General features: G+C 51.5%; 5 protein-coding genes across 5 annotated transcripts; 1 reads left to right on the top strand and 4 right to left on the bottom strand.

Annotated features, from left to right (window-relative positions):
* Nucleotides 1-55: 55 nt before the first annotated feature.
* Nucleotides 56-1,146, bottom strand: N0V96_012049 (uncharacterized protein; the record flags this gene model as incomplete). Its single annotated transcript, XM_053197165.1, has 2 exons — nt 56-997; nt 1,066-1,146. The coding sequence occupies 2 exons, from the start codon at nt 1,144-1,146 to the stop codon at nt 56-58; spliced, it is 1,023 nt and encodes a 340-aa protein (XP_053045472.1).
* A 1,149-nt stretch (nt 1,147-2,295) lies between these two features.
* Nucleotides 2,296-3,501, bottom strand: N0V96_012048 (uncharacterized protein; the record flags this gene model as incomplete). Its single annotated transcript, XM_053197164.1, has 4 exons — nt 2,296-2,534; nt 2,591-2,668; nt 2,724-3,151; nt 3,410-3,501. The coding sequence occupies 4 exons, from the start codon at nt 3,499-3,501 to the stop codon at nt 2,296-2,298; spliced, it is 837 nt and encodes a 278-aa protein (XP_053045471.1).
* Nucleotides 3,502-5,346: 1,845 nt separating this feature from the next.
* On the bottom strand, nt 5,347-6,408 carry N0V96_012047 (uncharacterized protein; the record flags this gene model as incomplete). The annotated part of the gene is made up of 4 exons (XM_053197163.1): nt 5,347-6,090; nt 6,146-6,203; nt 6,267-6,277; nt 6,334-6,408. The coding sequence occupies 4 exons, from the start codon at nt 6,406-6,408 to the stop codon at nt 5,347-5,349; spliced, it is 888 nt and encodes a 295-aa protein (XP_053045470.1).
* A 633-nt stretch (nt 6,409-7,041) lies between these two features.
* DOM34 (Translation factor pelota) lies at nt 7,042-8,353 on the bottom strand (the record flags this gene model as incomplete). The annotated part of the gene is made up of 2 exons (XM_053197162.1): nt 7,042-8,160; nt 8,273-8,353. 2 exons carry the CDS (start codon nt 8,351-8,353, stop codon nt 7,042-7,044), a joined length of 1,200 nt encoding a protein of 399 aa, XP_053045469.1.
* A 3,300-nt stretch (nt 8,354-11,653) lies between these two features.
* Nucleotides 11,654-14,366, top strand: N0V96_012045 (uncharacterized protein; the record flags this gene model as incomplete). The annotated part of the gene is made up of 2 exons (XM_065759481.1): nt 11,654-11,659; nt 12,060-14,366. The coding sequence occupies 2 exons, from the start codon at nt 11,654-11,656 to the stop codon at nt 14,364-14,366; spliced, it is 2,313 nt and encodes a 770-aa protein (XP_065611935.1).
* Nucleotides 14,367-14,429: the final 63 nt, after the last annotated feature.

The raw sequence follows: 14,429 nt of genomic DNA, 5'->3' as shown, positions 1-14,429 counted from the left end.
TCAAAGGAAGCCGAATGGGAATTGTGGATAAGGCTTGTTTCCACAGCAAGGTACTTTAGTAGGAATCTAATTCTCCTGAAATGCACATCTTTACTGCCTCTGCAGTAACCTGGTCAAGATCCTCCACCGGGAGGTTCAAGGCCACATTTGCCAGCCCGTGCTTGTGCTCGACGTCACCATCAGTCGCGGAGAAGAAAATGCGCGAGTACATCATTCGCGAAAACCCACTCCTATCCCCTGATCTCAGTGCCTCGTAGCCAGCCTCCCACCTCTTTTTCGAGCTCTCGCGGTTAATTAGCCAGTCCTCGTTTGTTGTATTCGTGACCCTCTTCATGCTTTCGAACATGTCTCGTTGAGAGACCAAGAAGCTCGAGACGTAGAACACATCGTTGGCCCAGTTCTGGATGTTGGGAGACTTATCGTCCTTGTCATCAGGCAACCACTTGAGGCTCAAGAAAGCGGCCAGTCCGCGGCCACACTGAGACCAGGTAGAAGTATTGATCTTGATATCGCCCTCATCAAATAGGGTGAGTGACTTGTTTCTCACGTCGAATCCATATCGATTAGGCGAGCCGGCCACACTGAATTCGTACCAAAATCCACAAGACATGATGATCCATTCGCTCACCCCAAGATGCTCAATCTCTTTGACAGCTCCTTGAAACGAAGAACCAAGAAGAGCATCTTTCATCATGTCTTCGTTCTTCGGATCAGGACCCCACGCGTTCGGCATGACGTAAGAGACGCCAGCTTTGGCCGCAGCCCGTACAAGCTTGTTCTGGGTCTCCTGGCCGACGGTGGACTTCATTGTGATTATCAAGTATTGCTGTCCCTTTAGAGCCTCCACAATCGAGCTCTCGTCGTCGTAGTTGACCTTGGCAGCAATAACACCGTCGGGCAATTTTGAATCACTGTCATGTCGAGTAATTGCGGTGACCGAGTGTTTTCCACCTTTCAATAGCTCCCGAGCTACAAATTTTCCCATGGTTCCAGCAGCCTTAGACTTGTCAGTCTCTTTTCTTGTGATTTGCTTGGGGCTCCCGATGTAGTTGAAGAGGTACTTACACCGACGATGGCAACTTTCTCTATACGATTCACAAAGCCTTCCGGCTGATCTTTGGCAAATCGAAGAGTCTTGGGGGCCATTGTGTAGATAATATCTGAGTAATGAGACGGTAGGGTTTTATATTGAAGAGTAGAACAGTCGATGATGGTGATCACTCAAGGGAGTTGGCCTTGATAATGCTTCAATTGGAACCAGTTTGACGAGCTTGTGGTATTTTCCGACCAGGTGAACGGCATGGTTGGCTTTATATCTATTTCTTCAGCGTCTGGAAAAAAGTTGCATTCTTAGATCGAGGAAAAGGTACTTCTGCAACCAAGACCCATCGTTGTGGATCATCATCATAAGACAATGAGTGCATCGTGAGGCATGAGACTGTACGCTAGGCTCGGATTTACAGGTACACGCGGCGTAAATACGCTCCGCTGTGGGCATGAGCTTTCAAACGGAAGAGGTCTTTCCATTGCAGACAACGTCATCACACTTTTTACGCTAACTTCCAATCGTATTCTATGATCTGTTGGCTCTGCCGGCATTAAGCAATCTAAGTGCGCAAAATGTCTTAAGAAAATTTACATTCGGTTCCCTCGACGCTCCCATCCATCAATGGCGCATCGCATTAGGCTTATTAGCTTGTGGTAAGTCCGTTGATTGTAGCCGGGAGCCGGAAACTTGAGTTTCCGTATTGGGAATCCCCAGCTCCGACGCTTGGCCATCGGGCGGCGCTTACCCAGAAACTAGACCCATTGGACTGCCACAGATATCGACGTACTCCTTCACGATTAGGCTACAGGATATCCGTTTAAGGCGATCTCCTCTCAAACTTGCACCGTCTTAACTCCGCCAGGATGCCATCTTTCTCTTTGCGCCAAGCCGGCGCCCCATCTTTCCAAGCCGGGCTCCACGCTGTGATCACCGAGTGTCCGTGGCCTTGGCATTCTCCACACTCTCGACGTCGAAGACTCTTGTACACAAGACGCGACGGTGATAAGATATGTTACTGACAGCCCGTCGCTTAATATTTTGCAAACTCTCTCATACTGAAAGGCCTTAGTGTTGACATGGCGCTTTGTTCAGAGGATTAGCAGGCAATGACGCCCTACAGTGTATGCAATTTGCTATCTACATTGGTTCTACAAGCCTGACACGGCTGGCGTTGCTGGCAAAGTATCTACAGGAATTGAAAGCCTTGAACAACAAACAACCTCAGTGATTCGAGTCAGATTGTCGGCTTATTCGGTCAAGTTATCCTCCGCAATAGTGATGGAGTCGACGGTCCAGGTAATACCGTTGTCCTTCGTCTGCCATTCCGTGTGGGTAGCGTTGGTGTAAGAGATGATGTCGGCCAAGTTTGTAACAGCCTTGTCGAAAACAAGGGTGATATTGGTGTACTTGTAAGCCGGCAGAGTACCGCAGCCATCGCCGTAGCACTCGTTGCCAGAGTAGAAGACGGCAGGTCTCATCCCCTTGGCTGTGGTGGATTCAATGTCAGCATTCGTCTTGGAAGTTGATATCGGCGTCACTTACAGTCAGACTCGGAAGAGATGAGGTCTCCGTTCTGCCAGATCTTCTGGTCAATCATGTCGGTGGAGGAGTTGAGAGAAACTATGGCACTTTAAGCAAACTGGTCTCGCAATAGCATCTGGCATGGCAAACATACTCTCAAACTCAAGAGTGGCCTCCTTGTTGACCGGGACGTAGGCCTGGCCAATTTGACCGCTGGGCTGGTAGGTGCTAGCAGCAGCACACCACTGCGTGTTGGGAGCGCTGCAGCCCCAGACGGAGTTATCGGGTCCCCAGTTGAGAAGGGGCTGGACAAAGTTCATGTTGAGCACGTCGCCGTTGTTGGGATTGTCCTGAACACCGATCCAAAGGGAGAGCCAGCGCTGGGTCTCATCGGTCTTTACCCAGTTCGTGGGCGGGTTGGGAACCTCCATGCTGTAGGTAGCCTTGGTGATGTACTGGCCACCGGTGGTAGGGCCAAGGTAGAACATGTTGCCATACTCGTAGTTGGGGTAAATATCGGCTCTAGCTCCCAGAGCCAGGGAAGCGGCGGCGGCGATGATTGAGTTGCGCATCTTGTAAGGACTGTTGAGTAAAAAGAACAACGGAAAAGCGAATGACGAGAGATCCTGTCTCTGTAGTTGGCAAAAGTTCAAAATCGAAGAAGAGCGTGATGCGGTTGGCTATCGTGAGAAAAGTTGCCAAGCCCCATGCTTTTGGTCTTATAAGTCTGTAAGCCTTCATTTAGTTGATACTGCCCCTAGTTGAAACATTTGGTAATAAAGGTGGACGTGCCCCCTATCGTGGGTCGATTCAGCCTACGGAGAAATTAGTCCTGCCCACACGGGTAGATCGGCATCCAGCGCAACGGTAAGTGGCGGAATGATATAGATGAGATCGTCCGTCGGTTTCCTCTTGTGCAACTCAGGGTTCATTTTCGCCTGTGCTTTGTTGGCGCGACTCGCCAGAATCATCAAGCAACAGAGGCTCAGAGCGCAAGCCGGACCTGGCAGAGCAGAAGCCATCACACCACTGCGGGATACCGAGCCGGAGTACTATATTCTACGGCATAGACCCGAGATTACAACACACTTTTTGTACGCCTCAAAGCTTGAGCATTATTGCAACTTGCCTGTCCGTCGTCGTCACCGGATCCATCGCAAGTTGAAGATTTCGAGCTAGACTCGGAAGAGTCAACACAACCCCGCAACGGTTTCAAGTGGAATACCTAGTTCAATACGAAAATTGGGCGATTAAACGAGCTGCCCTGAGGTCTTGGGCTTCCTGATTGATCCGAAGACTTAATTTGTCTTATCGGAATAAGTTGTCGTCTTCTTCTTTGAGTTGTCACCCCCTTGTCAGCAACACATCGTTCTCCATCTGCGACAGTGTTAAGGAGTGGGAGGTTTTCTCAACATACCTTACTTATCGCTCACGAGTTGAATTGGAAAGGATCTTGACGAGGTACAGATTTCTCTCAAGGCTCTCCTTTCGTTTCAACGACAACCCACCCCAAGCATTGTAGTCAAACATGGAGTTGCTGTGGTCCTGGTACGAGCTCATTTAAGGTTCAAATGCCTTAGCTTTGGGGTAGTCTGAGCTGTCAATGCCAAGGTTGAAAGCAAACTCTATTGAATGGAAGTCCCTCAAAAGTCAGAAGCTTGTTCTGAACAACAAGGTAATGAATTGGCAGGGCTTGCAATAAGAACAGACGACAGCCCCACGGATAGGCTGTGGAATGGCCGTCTAGGACTTGCACAGGTCAATGGTAACTTGGCTCTTGCTAGCTTTCAGGATCGGGGCATTATGCCTTTTGAAAGAGAACAATAGTACACGGAGGTGAATGCCGCGTGATCAATAGTACCGTTAGGGCTATTCATATTAGTCATTGGTTGCTCTGGTGAATTGCCAGAAATCAACAAAGTCTGTGGCCAAAATCTTGATGTCCAGAACACGCGGTTCTTCAGACTTCTAGAATGTAAAAGTACATAATATTACGCATCAAAAGTTCCTATTGGTCTGTATACTTGCGAAAAAAGCATACCTGGTCTTCTTAGCATCGACTATAATGATGGGCTTCCTGTAACTGTCTAACGTAGAATAGGGTAACATGATACCAGACTGACCAAAACCTGTCTGAGGGGCGACCGTGACCTCGCAATGGATATTTACACCGCGCTTGCTATCGCAGTAGTCTTCAAATACGGTATTTAGAGACTACGGAAGAGCTCAGAGTCTCCTACTTTTGACTGGAGCTGTCACTGGCTTTGAGAGCGATAGATTTATGCCTCGATGTTGACAACGAATTCATCGCCAGTCTTGACGGTATTTCTCGGCGTATCAATACTGATACAAGTGCTTGAAACTGAGAGAACTGTGAGATGATCAAAAAATGACAAGTCCCAGCGCGAACCAGGATGAGGGTGTGGTCACAAGGTAGTCTTTAAGCCCTGTCTTTGATACGACGTTTGCCATGACAATCATACGCCAATGGCCAAATATCAGCTCAGCTCATTGTCCAGAGATCAAACAAGAGCTCATTCTGTCAGCTAAAGGTCGGATCCCAGTGATTATCAACGTGATCATAAGACGTCCTACGTTAGCCTACGGGCCTGGTGCTACGGCCACGGGCTACGCGTCTATGGGCATCGGGCATTGTATTTTTTGCACATGTATGGTACTTTACTACGTCTATTTGTCTGATTAACATGGTGAACACATGTGTCGCTGAAAACGAAAGAGCTTAAGCTATGCTACATCGCCAGTGACCCTGGGTGGTCTCAACCGCTCTTTGGTCCATCCAAGGGGCTGACAGTTGGATCCCAGCAGACTGGGGAGTACTCGTCTGTCTCCAAGTTCTTGACGTCCTCGTCCGTGAGTTGGAAATCGTAAATCTTGGTGTTATCCAGGATACGAGTGGGTGTCACACTCTTGGGGAGAGGGATGTAGCCCTTCTGCAAGCTCCAGCGCAGCAGGATCTGGGCCTCTGATTTGCCATGCTTTTCAGCCAAGGCCTTTAGAGTCTTGTCGCCCCATCTCTCACCCCTGACCAGAGGGCTATAAGCCTCGATAGCGACGGTGCGTTTCTGGAGCCACTGAACGATATCGTTGCGCGCGCACCAGGGATGGATCTCGTACTGTGCGACGTTGATAGCGCCACCCTTACCTTTGCCGCCGCGCTCCTCCTCGAGCTCCTTGATGTGCGTCTCGAGCTCGTCGAGGTGGTGCACGCCGTAGTTGCTGACGCCAATGGACTTGACCAGACCAGCCTCTTGGGCCTCGACGAGGGCCTTCCAAGCACCCTTGCGGCCCTCTGAGCCGCCATAGGGGCAGTGAAGCAGCATCAGGTCAATGTAGTCGAGGCCGGTCTTTTCTAGAGTATCCTTTACCTGGTTCTTGGCATCGTCGTAGTTGATGTAGCGAACCTTGGAGGTGAAGAAGACGTCGGAGCGGGGGATATCCTTGACACCACGGATGGCAGCTCCGGCGCCGGCCTCGTTCTTGTACGAAGCCGCCGAGTCGACCTGTGATGGTAGTCAGTAGGTGACGAAAAGTCAAGGCTGACGCCGTGGAACTCACATGGCGGTAGCCGACTTTGAGAGCTTCGGTAGTGACCTCTTCAGCTTGCTCGGGCGCACTAGTAATCGGTGTTGGTAATGTTGGATGTTGGATGTTATAATGTGGTTCCAGTTGTACCTACGTCTTCCATAGCTATATCGATGTCAGTAATAAGGTCACGATAATCGCGCAAGGGGAGAGAGTCATACACCATAACCGAGCACAGGGATCTCGAGGCCGTTGTTCAGCCTCTGCTTGGACTGGAGTGTGAGTGCGGACGCCATGTTGTGGAAATGGTGCGCGGAGAAAGCGATGGGTTTAATAAGTTTTTGCTTTTTTGAAGATGAGATGAGGTGAAGGAAAAACATGAGCTGGCCGATGGCACTTGCAGCCGCAATTTGGGCAACGTCTGTCTTCCCGAATGAGGCTATTAGTCATTCGGGTCCAGGATAAGATGAGGAGTGATCCCCCGCCATTTGCACCATCCAATTTGTCCCGTCGGCTGCGTGTTCGGTGTTGCTATGCCGAGCTGTTGCGCGCTGTCGGAGACTCCTGTTGCTTGGATCACGAATCGTGTCTCACCCGGACGGTTCAGTGAGCACAGGCGGCGGCCCAGGATGTTCAGGTACCTACGTCAGGGCAAGGGCTAGGGCCAGAGAGGAGGGGGAGGGGCAATGGGCAGCGCTGATTACCCCGCCATTGATGCCCCTCTATCGCTACCTTCCACCAAGATTGGGTATCATCCTTTCCATATTGTTGTATGCCCGAACATTGGGGCAATTGAAGATGCGCCGAGTCACCTACGCAAGTTTATGAGTTTACAATGTTGTTTTTTATCTCCAATTTCTATGCATTTCTTCTTTTCAACATGAATTTGTTTGGTATCATTATCTCGTATATATACATCCGCTCTCGACTCAGATGATTGACTCGCCACCAGCTTCACCGCTAGTAACAGCACTATCCTCATCCTCATCGTCGTCCAAATCGTGAATAGGATAGGACAAAATGGCAGCAACACTGCCCAGCATGTCCAGCCGCTTACCGCTTTCGTGGTCACTGCTGAGGATCCTGACATCGCCACCGTCCGCTTTGACCTTGTCCACCATGGCCACGTACTTTTTCCTCGTTGGAATGTCCGAACTGCGGAATAGCGAGTTGTTCATGATGAGGACGCCGCCACCAGGGCCGATGGCACCTTCGGCGACCGCTTTTGCCACTGATGTTGTTCCGTACCACGCCCTTCCGTCCTCTAGGCGGAGTCGTTCGAAAAACTGATCCATCAGTTTTGTCTCCTTGGTGAATTTGAAGTCCTTGAGCTTGTTGCCCATCTCAGGGCTCTTGAGAACCTCGTTGAGGCTGTGGACGTGGCCCGAATTCGTGTGAATAACGACCGCCTCCCTAGCGATTCCCGACAGTTTCTTGTCTGATTTGTCCCTCCCCTCGTCCGCAATGTACTTTTTGAAATCGGTCGCGGTGAACCCAGGACTGGCGAGGAGCAAGGGTCTCGGCGTGTCAAAGTTGACGGTTCGGAGAAGGGCGGTCAGCGTCTTTTCGAAGAAGCGGGTCATGCCCTGTGAGGTTTCGGTTGCGGCGCTTCGCTTTTTGGGGATGACACTTTCGATTCGCTGCTTGACGACGGTGCGGAACTGGCTGATGAGGCAGATGTTGGCGATGCCCTCCTGCATGACGACGGCAGCCATGGCGCCATCTTTGTCGTCCGACAGACTTTCTGATAACGTGTCTTTGGCGACCGAATCCCAGCCCTGCGGCTTGCTTAACGTGAAGGGGCGAGAGACCTCGAGGTCAAGCGTGTGGTATTGGCCTAGACTGACGTAGGCATTTTCCGACTTGACCACGCCGCTGACCTGGAGCTGGCCGACAATGGGGTCGAAGAATGTGCTCTTGACTTGGATCGCAAGGACGGTGTGGACTCGTTCGGAAATCGTGCTACCGGTTTTCGTTTCGGCGACGACTTTCCTCACGGCATGCGCCATGACGAGGTCGCCGGGTGTGATGAGATTGTAGGCATGCCACTATTGTGCTGTTAGTCGGACTGAGTTGGTGCGTTTTGAATAGCATCTCGTCGCAAAACGTCGCAGCGTTGGGCGCATCAGGCGACGGGATGGAGTGGATTGGTGTACTAACCATATCCTCAGAATCTTCGGGCATGAGAGTAACTGCATCCTCTGCAATATTTTGCGACGGCTTGGTGGGAACGAGCTTCATATTTTTTTAGAGGAAGTGCTACTGAGGCACGCGATGGAGGGGGTAAAAAAGTGGTGGGTTCCGGTCGGAAAGAATTGAAGTTGCGACGATGACGAAGATCGAGAATGTTTGAAAATATCTGGACACAGATTGGCAGATTGAATTGCCTCTGGGCTCTCAGGTCGGGTAGCTGGTGGGGAAGGGAGTGCACTGCGCATCATTTTAGGGCGTCACTGTATCTCCGAACGTGACGCCAGGAGCGCGGGGCTAAGTTACTGTAGTGGCGGGGTCGAAGTACGTATCTCCAAATGTTTCTTTCTCTTATCGTTATCGCTATCTATCGGAGACAGGTCCGATAACGATCCTCGTCTTCAGACGCATCTCAGAGCCTCCATTCAGGTGATTAAGGTTCTCCAAGTGCTCAAGAAACTCTACCTTGGCCATGACCACGTGAAAGGCCAAAATGGGGAAGCACAATTGGGTTTGAATCTTCCCTCCATGATCCTGGAGGTCGAGAGACACTCAGCTCCACTGCTCCAGGCTAGTGTTCACGGTTATCTCTTATTATGAAATTGGAACACTGGACGAATCCCCGACGCCTCAGAACTGCCACTTGTCTCGCTACCAGGTGCTTGAAGCATGGCTGAGGTCAAGATCCTTTTCGATGTAGACTCGTCTGAAGTCATTTGTCTCAGCAAATTGCCCTAAAAACCGTTGATAGTTCTCATTTACGAATACAGGCACGCAGACCCTCTGGTCCCTCTTAAGGGTATCAACCAAAACCCCCGCGCGGTGCGTGCCCATCGTCTGGCTTAACTTAGGCGAGTTGGGTTCCGGGCACAGTCGGGCGAGTGTAGATCGACGTCATGGGTCTCGTCATCTTTGTGATACCCTGCCATTGTTCAAAGTCCCCTTGCTTTATCCACGGCCCATAAGGTTAAGGTACTCAGCATAACAGCTTAATCATTTCTTTAGTATGCTGGCGCGCACAATTGAAGGGTGGGGAGGTTTTTGGGGAAGCGATGAGGAGCACGCAAGTGTATCTAATACCCATTTCTCACTATGAACTGCAAACTAACCAGCCCTAAACTTTCCAACAAAACGCCATGTTTGGAGGTGTCTGGATGGATTAAATATTGGATCATTGAGCCTGTAAGCCTTACCAGAGTTGAACTTCTCTTAAAGGCTACTTACATATGGAGCAACCAAACCACGGTCAGCTGCAGCCTCCAGAGTGCCACTTTCAAAGGTTGCTGGGTGGGCCGTGGCATTCTGCATTCACAACACAGCCTTGACTCTGGAGGGGGATGATTTGCTGTGCCCCTGGTTACCGAGGAGCGAGGATGCATCAAATAAGCTGGCTGGTGGCGATCGTCCAGTGTCGGCGTCAGCAAGCAGGCGATCCAGTTCCAAGTTCCAGCCTGGTGTCAGTGCTCCAAGCCTCCAATGTGATTTTGTGTGTGTGTGTGTGTGTGTGGTCTTGAGTTTCGCCTTGTGCTACCTCACGGGACAAAATGGGTGACTGAGTCTTGTCTCCGATTCCCCTCGCAATCGTTTCTTACATCTGACGCCAGCCTGCTGTTTTCGGCGCACTTTCCTCCACTACCTTACCTTACCTCCTTGCGGTCCACTCTCTGTGCCTTCCTCTTTCCAAGGTTCTATTTCATTTCGACCATTCTCCTGCTCATCCTTTCTGTCGGCTTCCATCTTCGAGGCAAATACTTTTCCAAGTCGTCATTGCGCACTCTGGAGGGCGAAACAAACCATCGTCAGCATACCTTTGACATCGTCATTTCCGCTCCGAGTGTCAACTGCGCGCAAACTCAATCGCCAATTGCCTCGTGCCTCGGCTCGGTACCCATTACTCCAGACTCTATTTTTCGCTTTTGGATCCGGCCAGGGTACGGTTAGATCTGGGCCAGTCTCATCTTTTTCCGACTCATTGCGCCAGAAAAAGAAACGCAACGTTTCTGCGTTCCTGTTCCCCCACACTCTGCCCTCTTCGAAGCAGGTGCATCCTGGACATCTGCAAGGGAAGCTGTGCGGATCCAGCCGAGAATCGACGGAGACATGCAGCTTTGTCTTTGTTGATTACTCCCCTCCGTACAGCGTTTTGCTCCGAGTACAGATACGTTCGTTCCTTACAGTCAAATTACCAACCCAGCCCAAATCGACGCAAAGGGCAACTAGCAGGCTCTGGAATTGCTTACCGACCAACACTAGGCATACCTTACCTAGCTGTTCATCAAAGAAAGGGTGGAAACGCGGGCTGTGTGGGTGCCTTGCTTTAGCATACGGAATACGCGGACTGGACGAATCCGAACCCGCGTAATACGTACCCAGTCTCCCAACCACCAAAAAACACCACCACCGACCGCGTTTGACCAACGACGGTCGAGCAAGCGGGCGCTGGTTCTCTTTGGGAGAAAACCTCGCGCCGCGCCCAGGACAAAGTCCGCTTCTTCTCGTTCCCAAAGAAATTCGTATCGGAAACGACGGGATCCAGGAGAGCGATATACCCAGTAGACAGGCCCGACCGTCCAATTCACGGCCACCCGCGGCGACGGCAATATCGGCCGTCTGCGAATTCCGGCCTCCCCGTTGGACCGTCAAATCATCCGCCCACCGTCGTCACACTGCTCCAATCCCATTCGTGAAGCTCGGGTGTCTCGGATCACTCGTATTACTACATCTTGAATCACTTAACCACCCACCGACGACCACCACACCTCGAAGTCAGGCCCACGACCTACTCAGCTTACCCGCGCTTACCTCCCACGCCCACAAACGGCCAAGTGCCTGCAACTTTGTACGCGGCTGTCTCCCTTGTCGGCGTTCGCATGATGGGAAATGTCGACCCCTACGTCCTCTGCCATAAAATCCATGGATGCTGGCCGTCGCGAAGATGGCCAGGCACCACCACCACCACCACTGCCGCCCCCGGCCCCCGTTTCTGAACCTCGTCTCTCGACCCCCCTCAGCCGTGAAGGCTCCTCGACTGCCCAGAAGTCACCTGGGGGTTCAGAATCTCAAGGTACGTAAAGATATGCGGATCTGCCACGCACTGGAGCCACCGAGGGGGCCCTTAGTTGTTCAAGATTGGGACAGGGCACTGTCATTGACCCTGTGTGGCGCACACGGTGGATGCTAATCGTTGTATAGGCAGCAGTTTTCCGACCTTTGCCAAGAAGACACCCACGAAGCTCGTCCGGAGTACAACGCCGAATGCAAAGGACGGCAAGGCCGACAAGCCCTCGCCAGTTGCCGTCCAATCTCCTGCCGCAATTGACCCGCTATCTCAAGTTCGTCGCCGCCGTTGACATGGCTGTGGGATAGCCTTTGGTTGCTGACCTTCCACAGCACATTCTGATGCGAACCAACACTGGCCATACTGTTCCTCCTCAGCTTCGCAAACGCCCCGATAGTCCGACTCAGGTTCCAGAGCAGCCAACGAAGCTTCCTGCGCATGCATTCGATGCCACCAAGGACAAAAAGTACGCACTCTTGAGTCCCTTCATTCATGCTAGTGGTACTGACCAATTGTAGAAAAGGGCCATCATTCCTAAGTCGATTGAGTATGCGAGGTGGACGAAGACGCGAAGACGACGAGGACTCTGTCTTCAGTGATCATCGAATAGATGGGACCAATGCCCAGGCGTTTGGTTCAGTCATTGGGTCCGGATACATACCCCACCATAAAGAACCTCCAAGGTACATCCGGGTCAAGGCACACAGCAAAAAGATCCGCGAGTTCAATCGCATGTTTCTTGCTCAGGAGCTGTTCATTCCACAGTCCGACACGAAAGACGACACGAATACGACGGCGACAGCATCAATCGACACTCGACGATCGAATACAAGCGGGGCTATTTGGGCAACGGAATTCAGCACTGATGGCAAATATTTTGCTGCTGCGGGAAAAGACCAAGTTGTGAGGGTATGGGCTGTAATAACGACGCACGAGGAGCGGCGTCGTCACGAAGAGGAGGAAAACGCAAATGGGGCTAGTGGAGAAAGGTTGAGTGCACCTGTCTTTCGAAGCAAGCCGATTCACGAGTTCCGAGGGCATACCGGTGAGGTACTAGATCTCAGTTGGAGCAAGAACAACTTTTTGTTGTCGTCGTCGATGGACAAGACTGTTCGTCTATGGCACATCAGCAGGAAAGAATGTCTCTGCACCTTCAAACACAAGGACTTTGTCACGTCGATAGCGTTTCACCCTACTGACGACCGATTCTTTCTTGCGGGATCCCTCGATTCGACACTGCGTCTCTGGAGTATTCCGGACAAAGCTGTGGCTTACTCTATCCAGTTATCTGATCTCATCACGGCTGTGGCGTTTTCGCCTGACGGAAAAACTGCCATAGCTGGAGGGCTCTCTGGCATGTGCATGTTCCACGACACGGAGGGTCTCAAACAGAACTCACAGTTGCATGTGCGATCATCGAGAGGCAAGAATGCCAAGGGCAGCAAGATTACTGGTATCAAGACGATGGTCATTGATGACGAAGTTAAGGTTTTGATCACATCCAACGACTCAAGAGTACGCATCTATAATCTGCGCGACAAGAGCCTGGAATCCAAGTTCAAGGGCTACGAAAACACTTGCAGTCAAATCCACGCCGACTTCAGCGACAACGGACAGTGGATAGTGTCTGGCAGCGAAGACAAGAGAACGTATATCTGGTCTGTGCATTCCGCAGAATCGGACAAGGAGAAGCCTTGCGAATACTTTGACGCGCACTCAGATCGAGTCTCAACAGCAATATTCGCGCCGACAAAATCGCGCCAGCTCCTTGGTGGCTCGGGGGATCCTCTATACGACCTCTGCAACCCTCCCCCGGTCACTCTAATGAGTCTCGAGGAGTCCATTGCCAGCCAAGCAGGTAACTCGGATGACGAAAAGCCTCAGATCAAGCAGCAGAAGATCAAAAGACCGGAAGAATCTCCCGCTTACATCGAGAAGTCGAAACATTTTGATGGGCAAATTCTTGTCACCACGGACCAATCTGGGGGCATCAAGGTCTTCCGCCAGGACTGCGCATACATCAAACGCCGCCATGAGAACTGGGAAACAGGTTCTACATTCTCCCGCCGCATGGGAGGAAGCATTGTTGGACGCAGCGGAAGTGTAGCAACGCGCACAAGTGTCGGTAGCCAATCGCGCTCACGCCGGGGCTCGGTTTCCCGCTTGGCAGCCCCTGGTGGTGGTGCTCAGCTGAGCTCCGACATCAATACTTGGCGACACGGAATTGAAAGTGGACGCCCGAGCTCCATGATCATTACAGCATCTCAAAGCCCCCGCTCTCTATCGCCTAACAAGGCGTCACGGACGCCAATTAACAACAGTGCATCCAACCTTGCATCAGAAGCGCGAAAACAACCATACAGTGGATCATCACCACCGGCACGTCCGCAACTCCCAGCTAGTCCCACATCGAGCCGGGCTTCCCGCGACCGGGCTCCGTCCATTCCTCCGACCCCGAGTTTCTCTTTTCTATCCGCCGATGACGACGAAAGCGACGAGCTCCGACTTGATCCAGCGGGCGCCAGCTATTCTTTCTGGAATCTCAATCGATGGCGAGGGATATCATCCTTGCGATCATCGGTTTCCTTTAGTAATGTCAACACATCGCAATCGCAGGTTGGCCAGGGGCGAAACAGCATGAGCACAGCAGACACGATGCAAACGTCGGCTAGTAATGGAACTAAAGCCTCCCGCCGCAAGAGTTTAGGTGCGGGCATATACGATTTGGCCGTGCAAGAGGAGCACAAAGGCACAACGAAGAGCATTGAGGATGCTGCTGATAAAGCTGAGGTAGATGAACATTTACTACAGCCAGATAATTCGCGGATCGGGAATCGTCTTCGGAACTCGGTTGTCAGCCGTCTAAGCTCCGAGTATACCAGCGAAGACGGCGAACAAATGACTTGTCAAAAATGTGCGAGCAAGGATTTCAAAGCGAAGAGAGTTGGTGGCAGACAACGCCTGATCTGTGTCAAGTGTGGTAAGCTTGCCGATGACGGCAGGTAGGAACGAACAGGCAGATACATGAGCGGAGTTTTGTCTGAGGACAGAAGGTTGTTGGGATTTGAT

The sequence above is a fragment of the Colletotrichum fioriniae genome (genome assembly GCF_027942845.1).
Source record: "Colletotrichum fioriniae strain IMI 355084 chromosome Unknown scaffold_20, whole genome shotgun sequence".
In the NCBI taxonomy this organism is placed as follows: domain Eukaryota; kingdom Fungi; phylum Ascomycota; class Sordariomycetes; order Glomerellales; family Glomerellaceae; genus Colletotrichum; species Colletotrichum fioriniae.
Note: the sequence above shows the minus strand (reverse complement) of the source record. Positions and strands in the feature narration are given on the sequence as shown.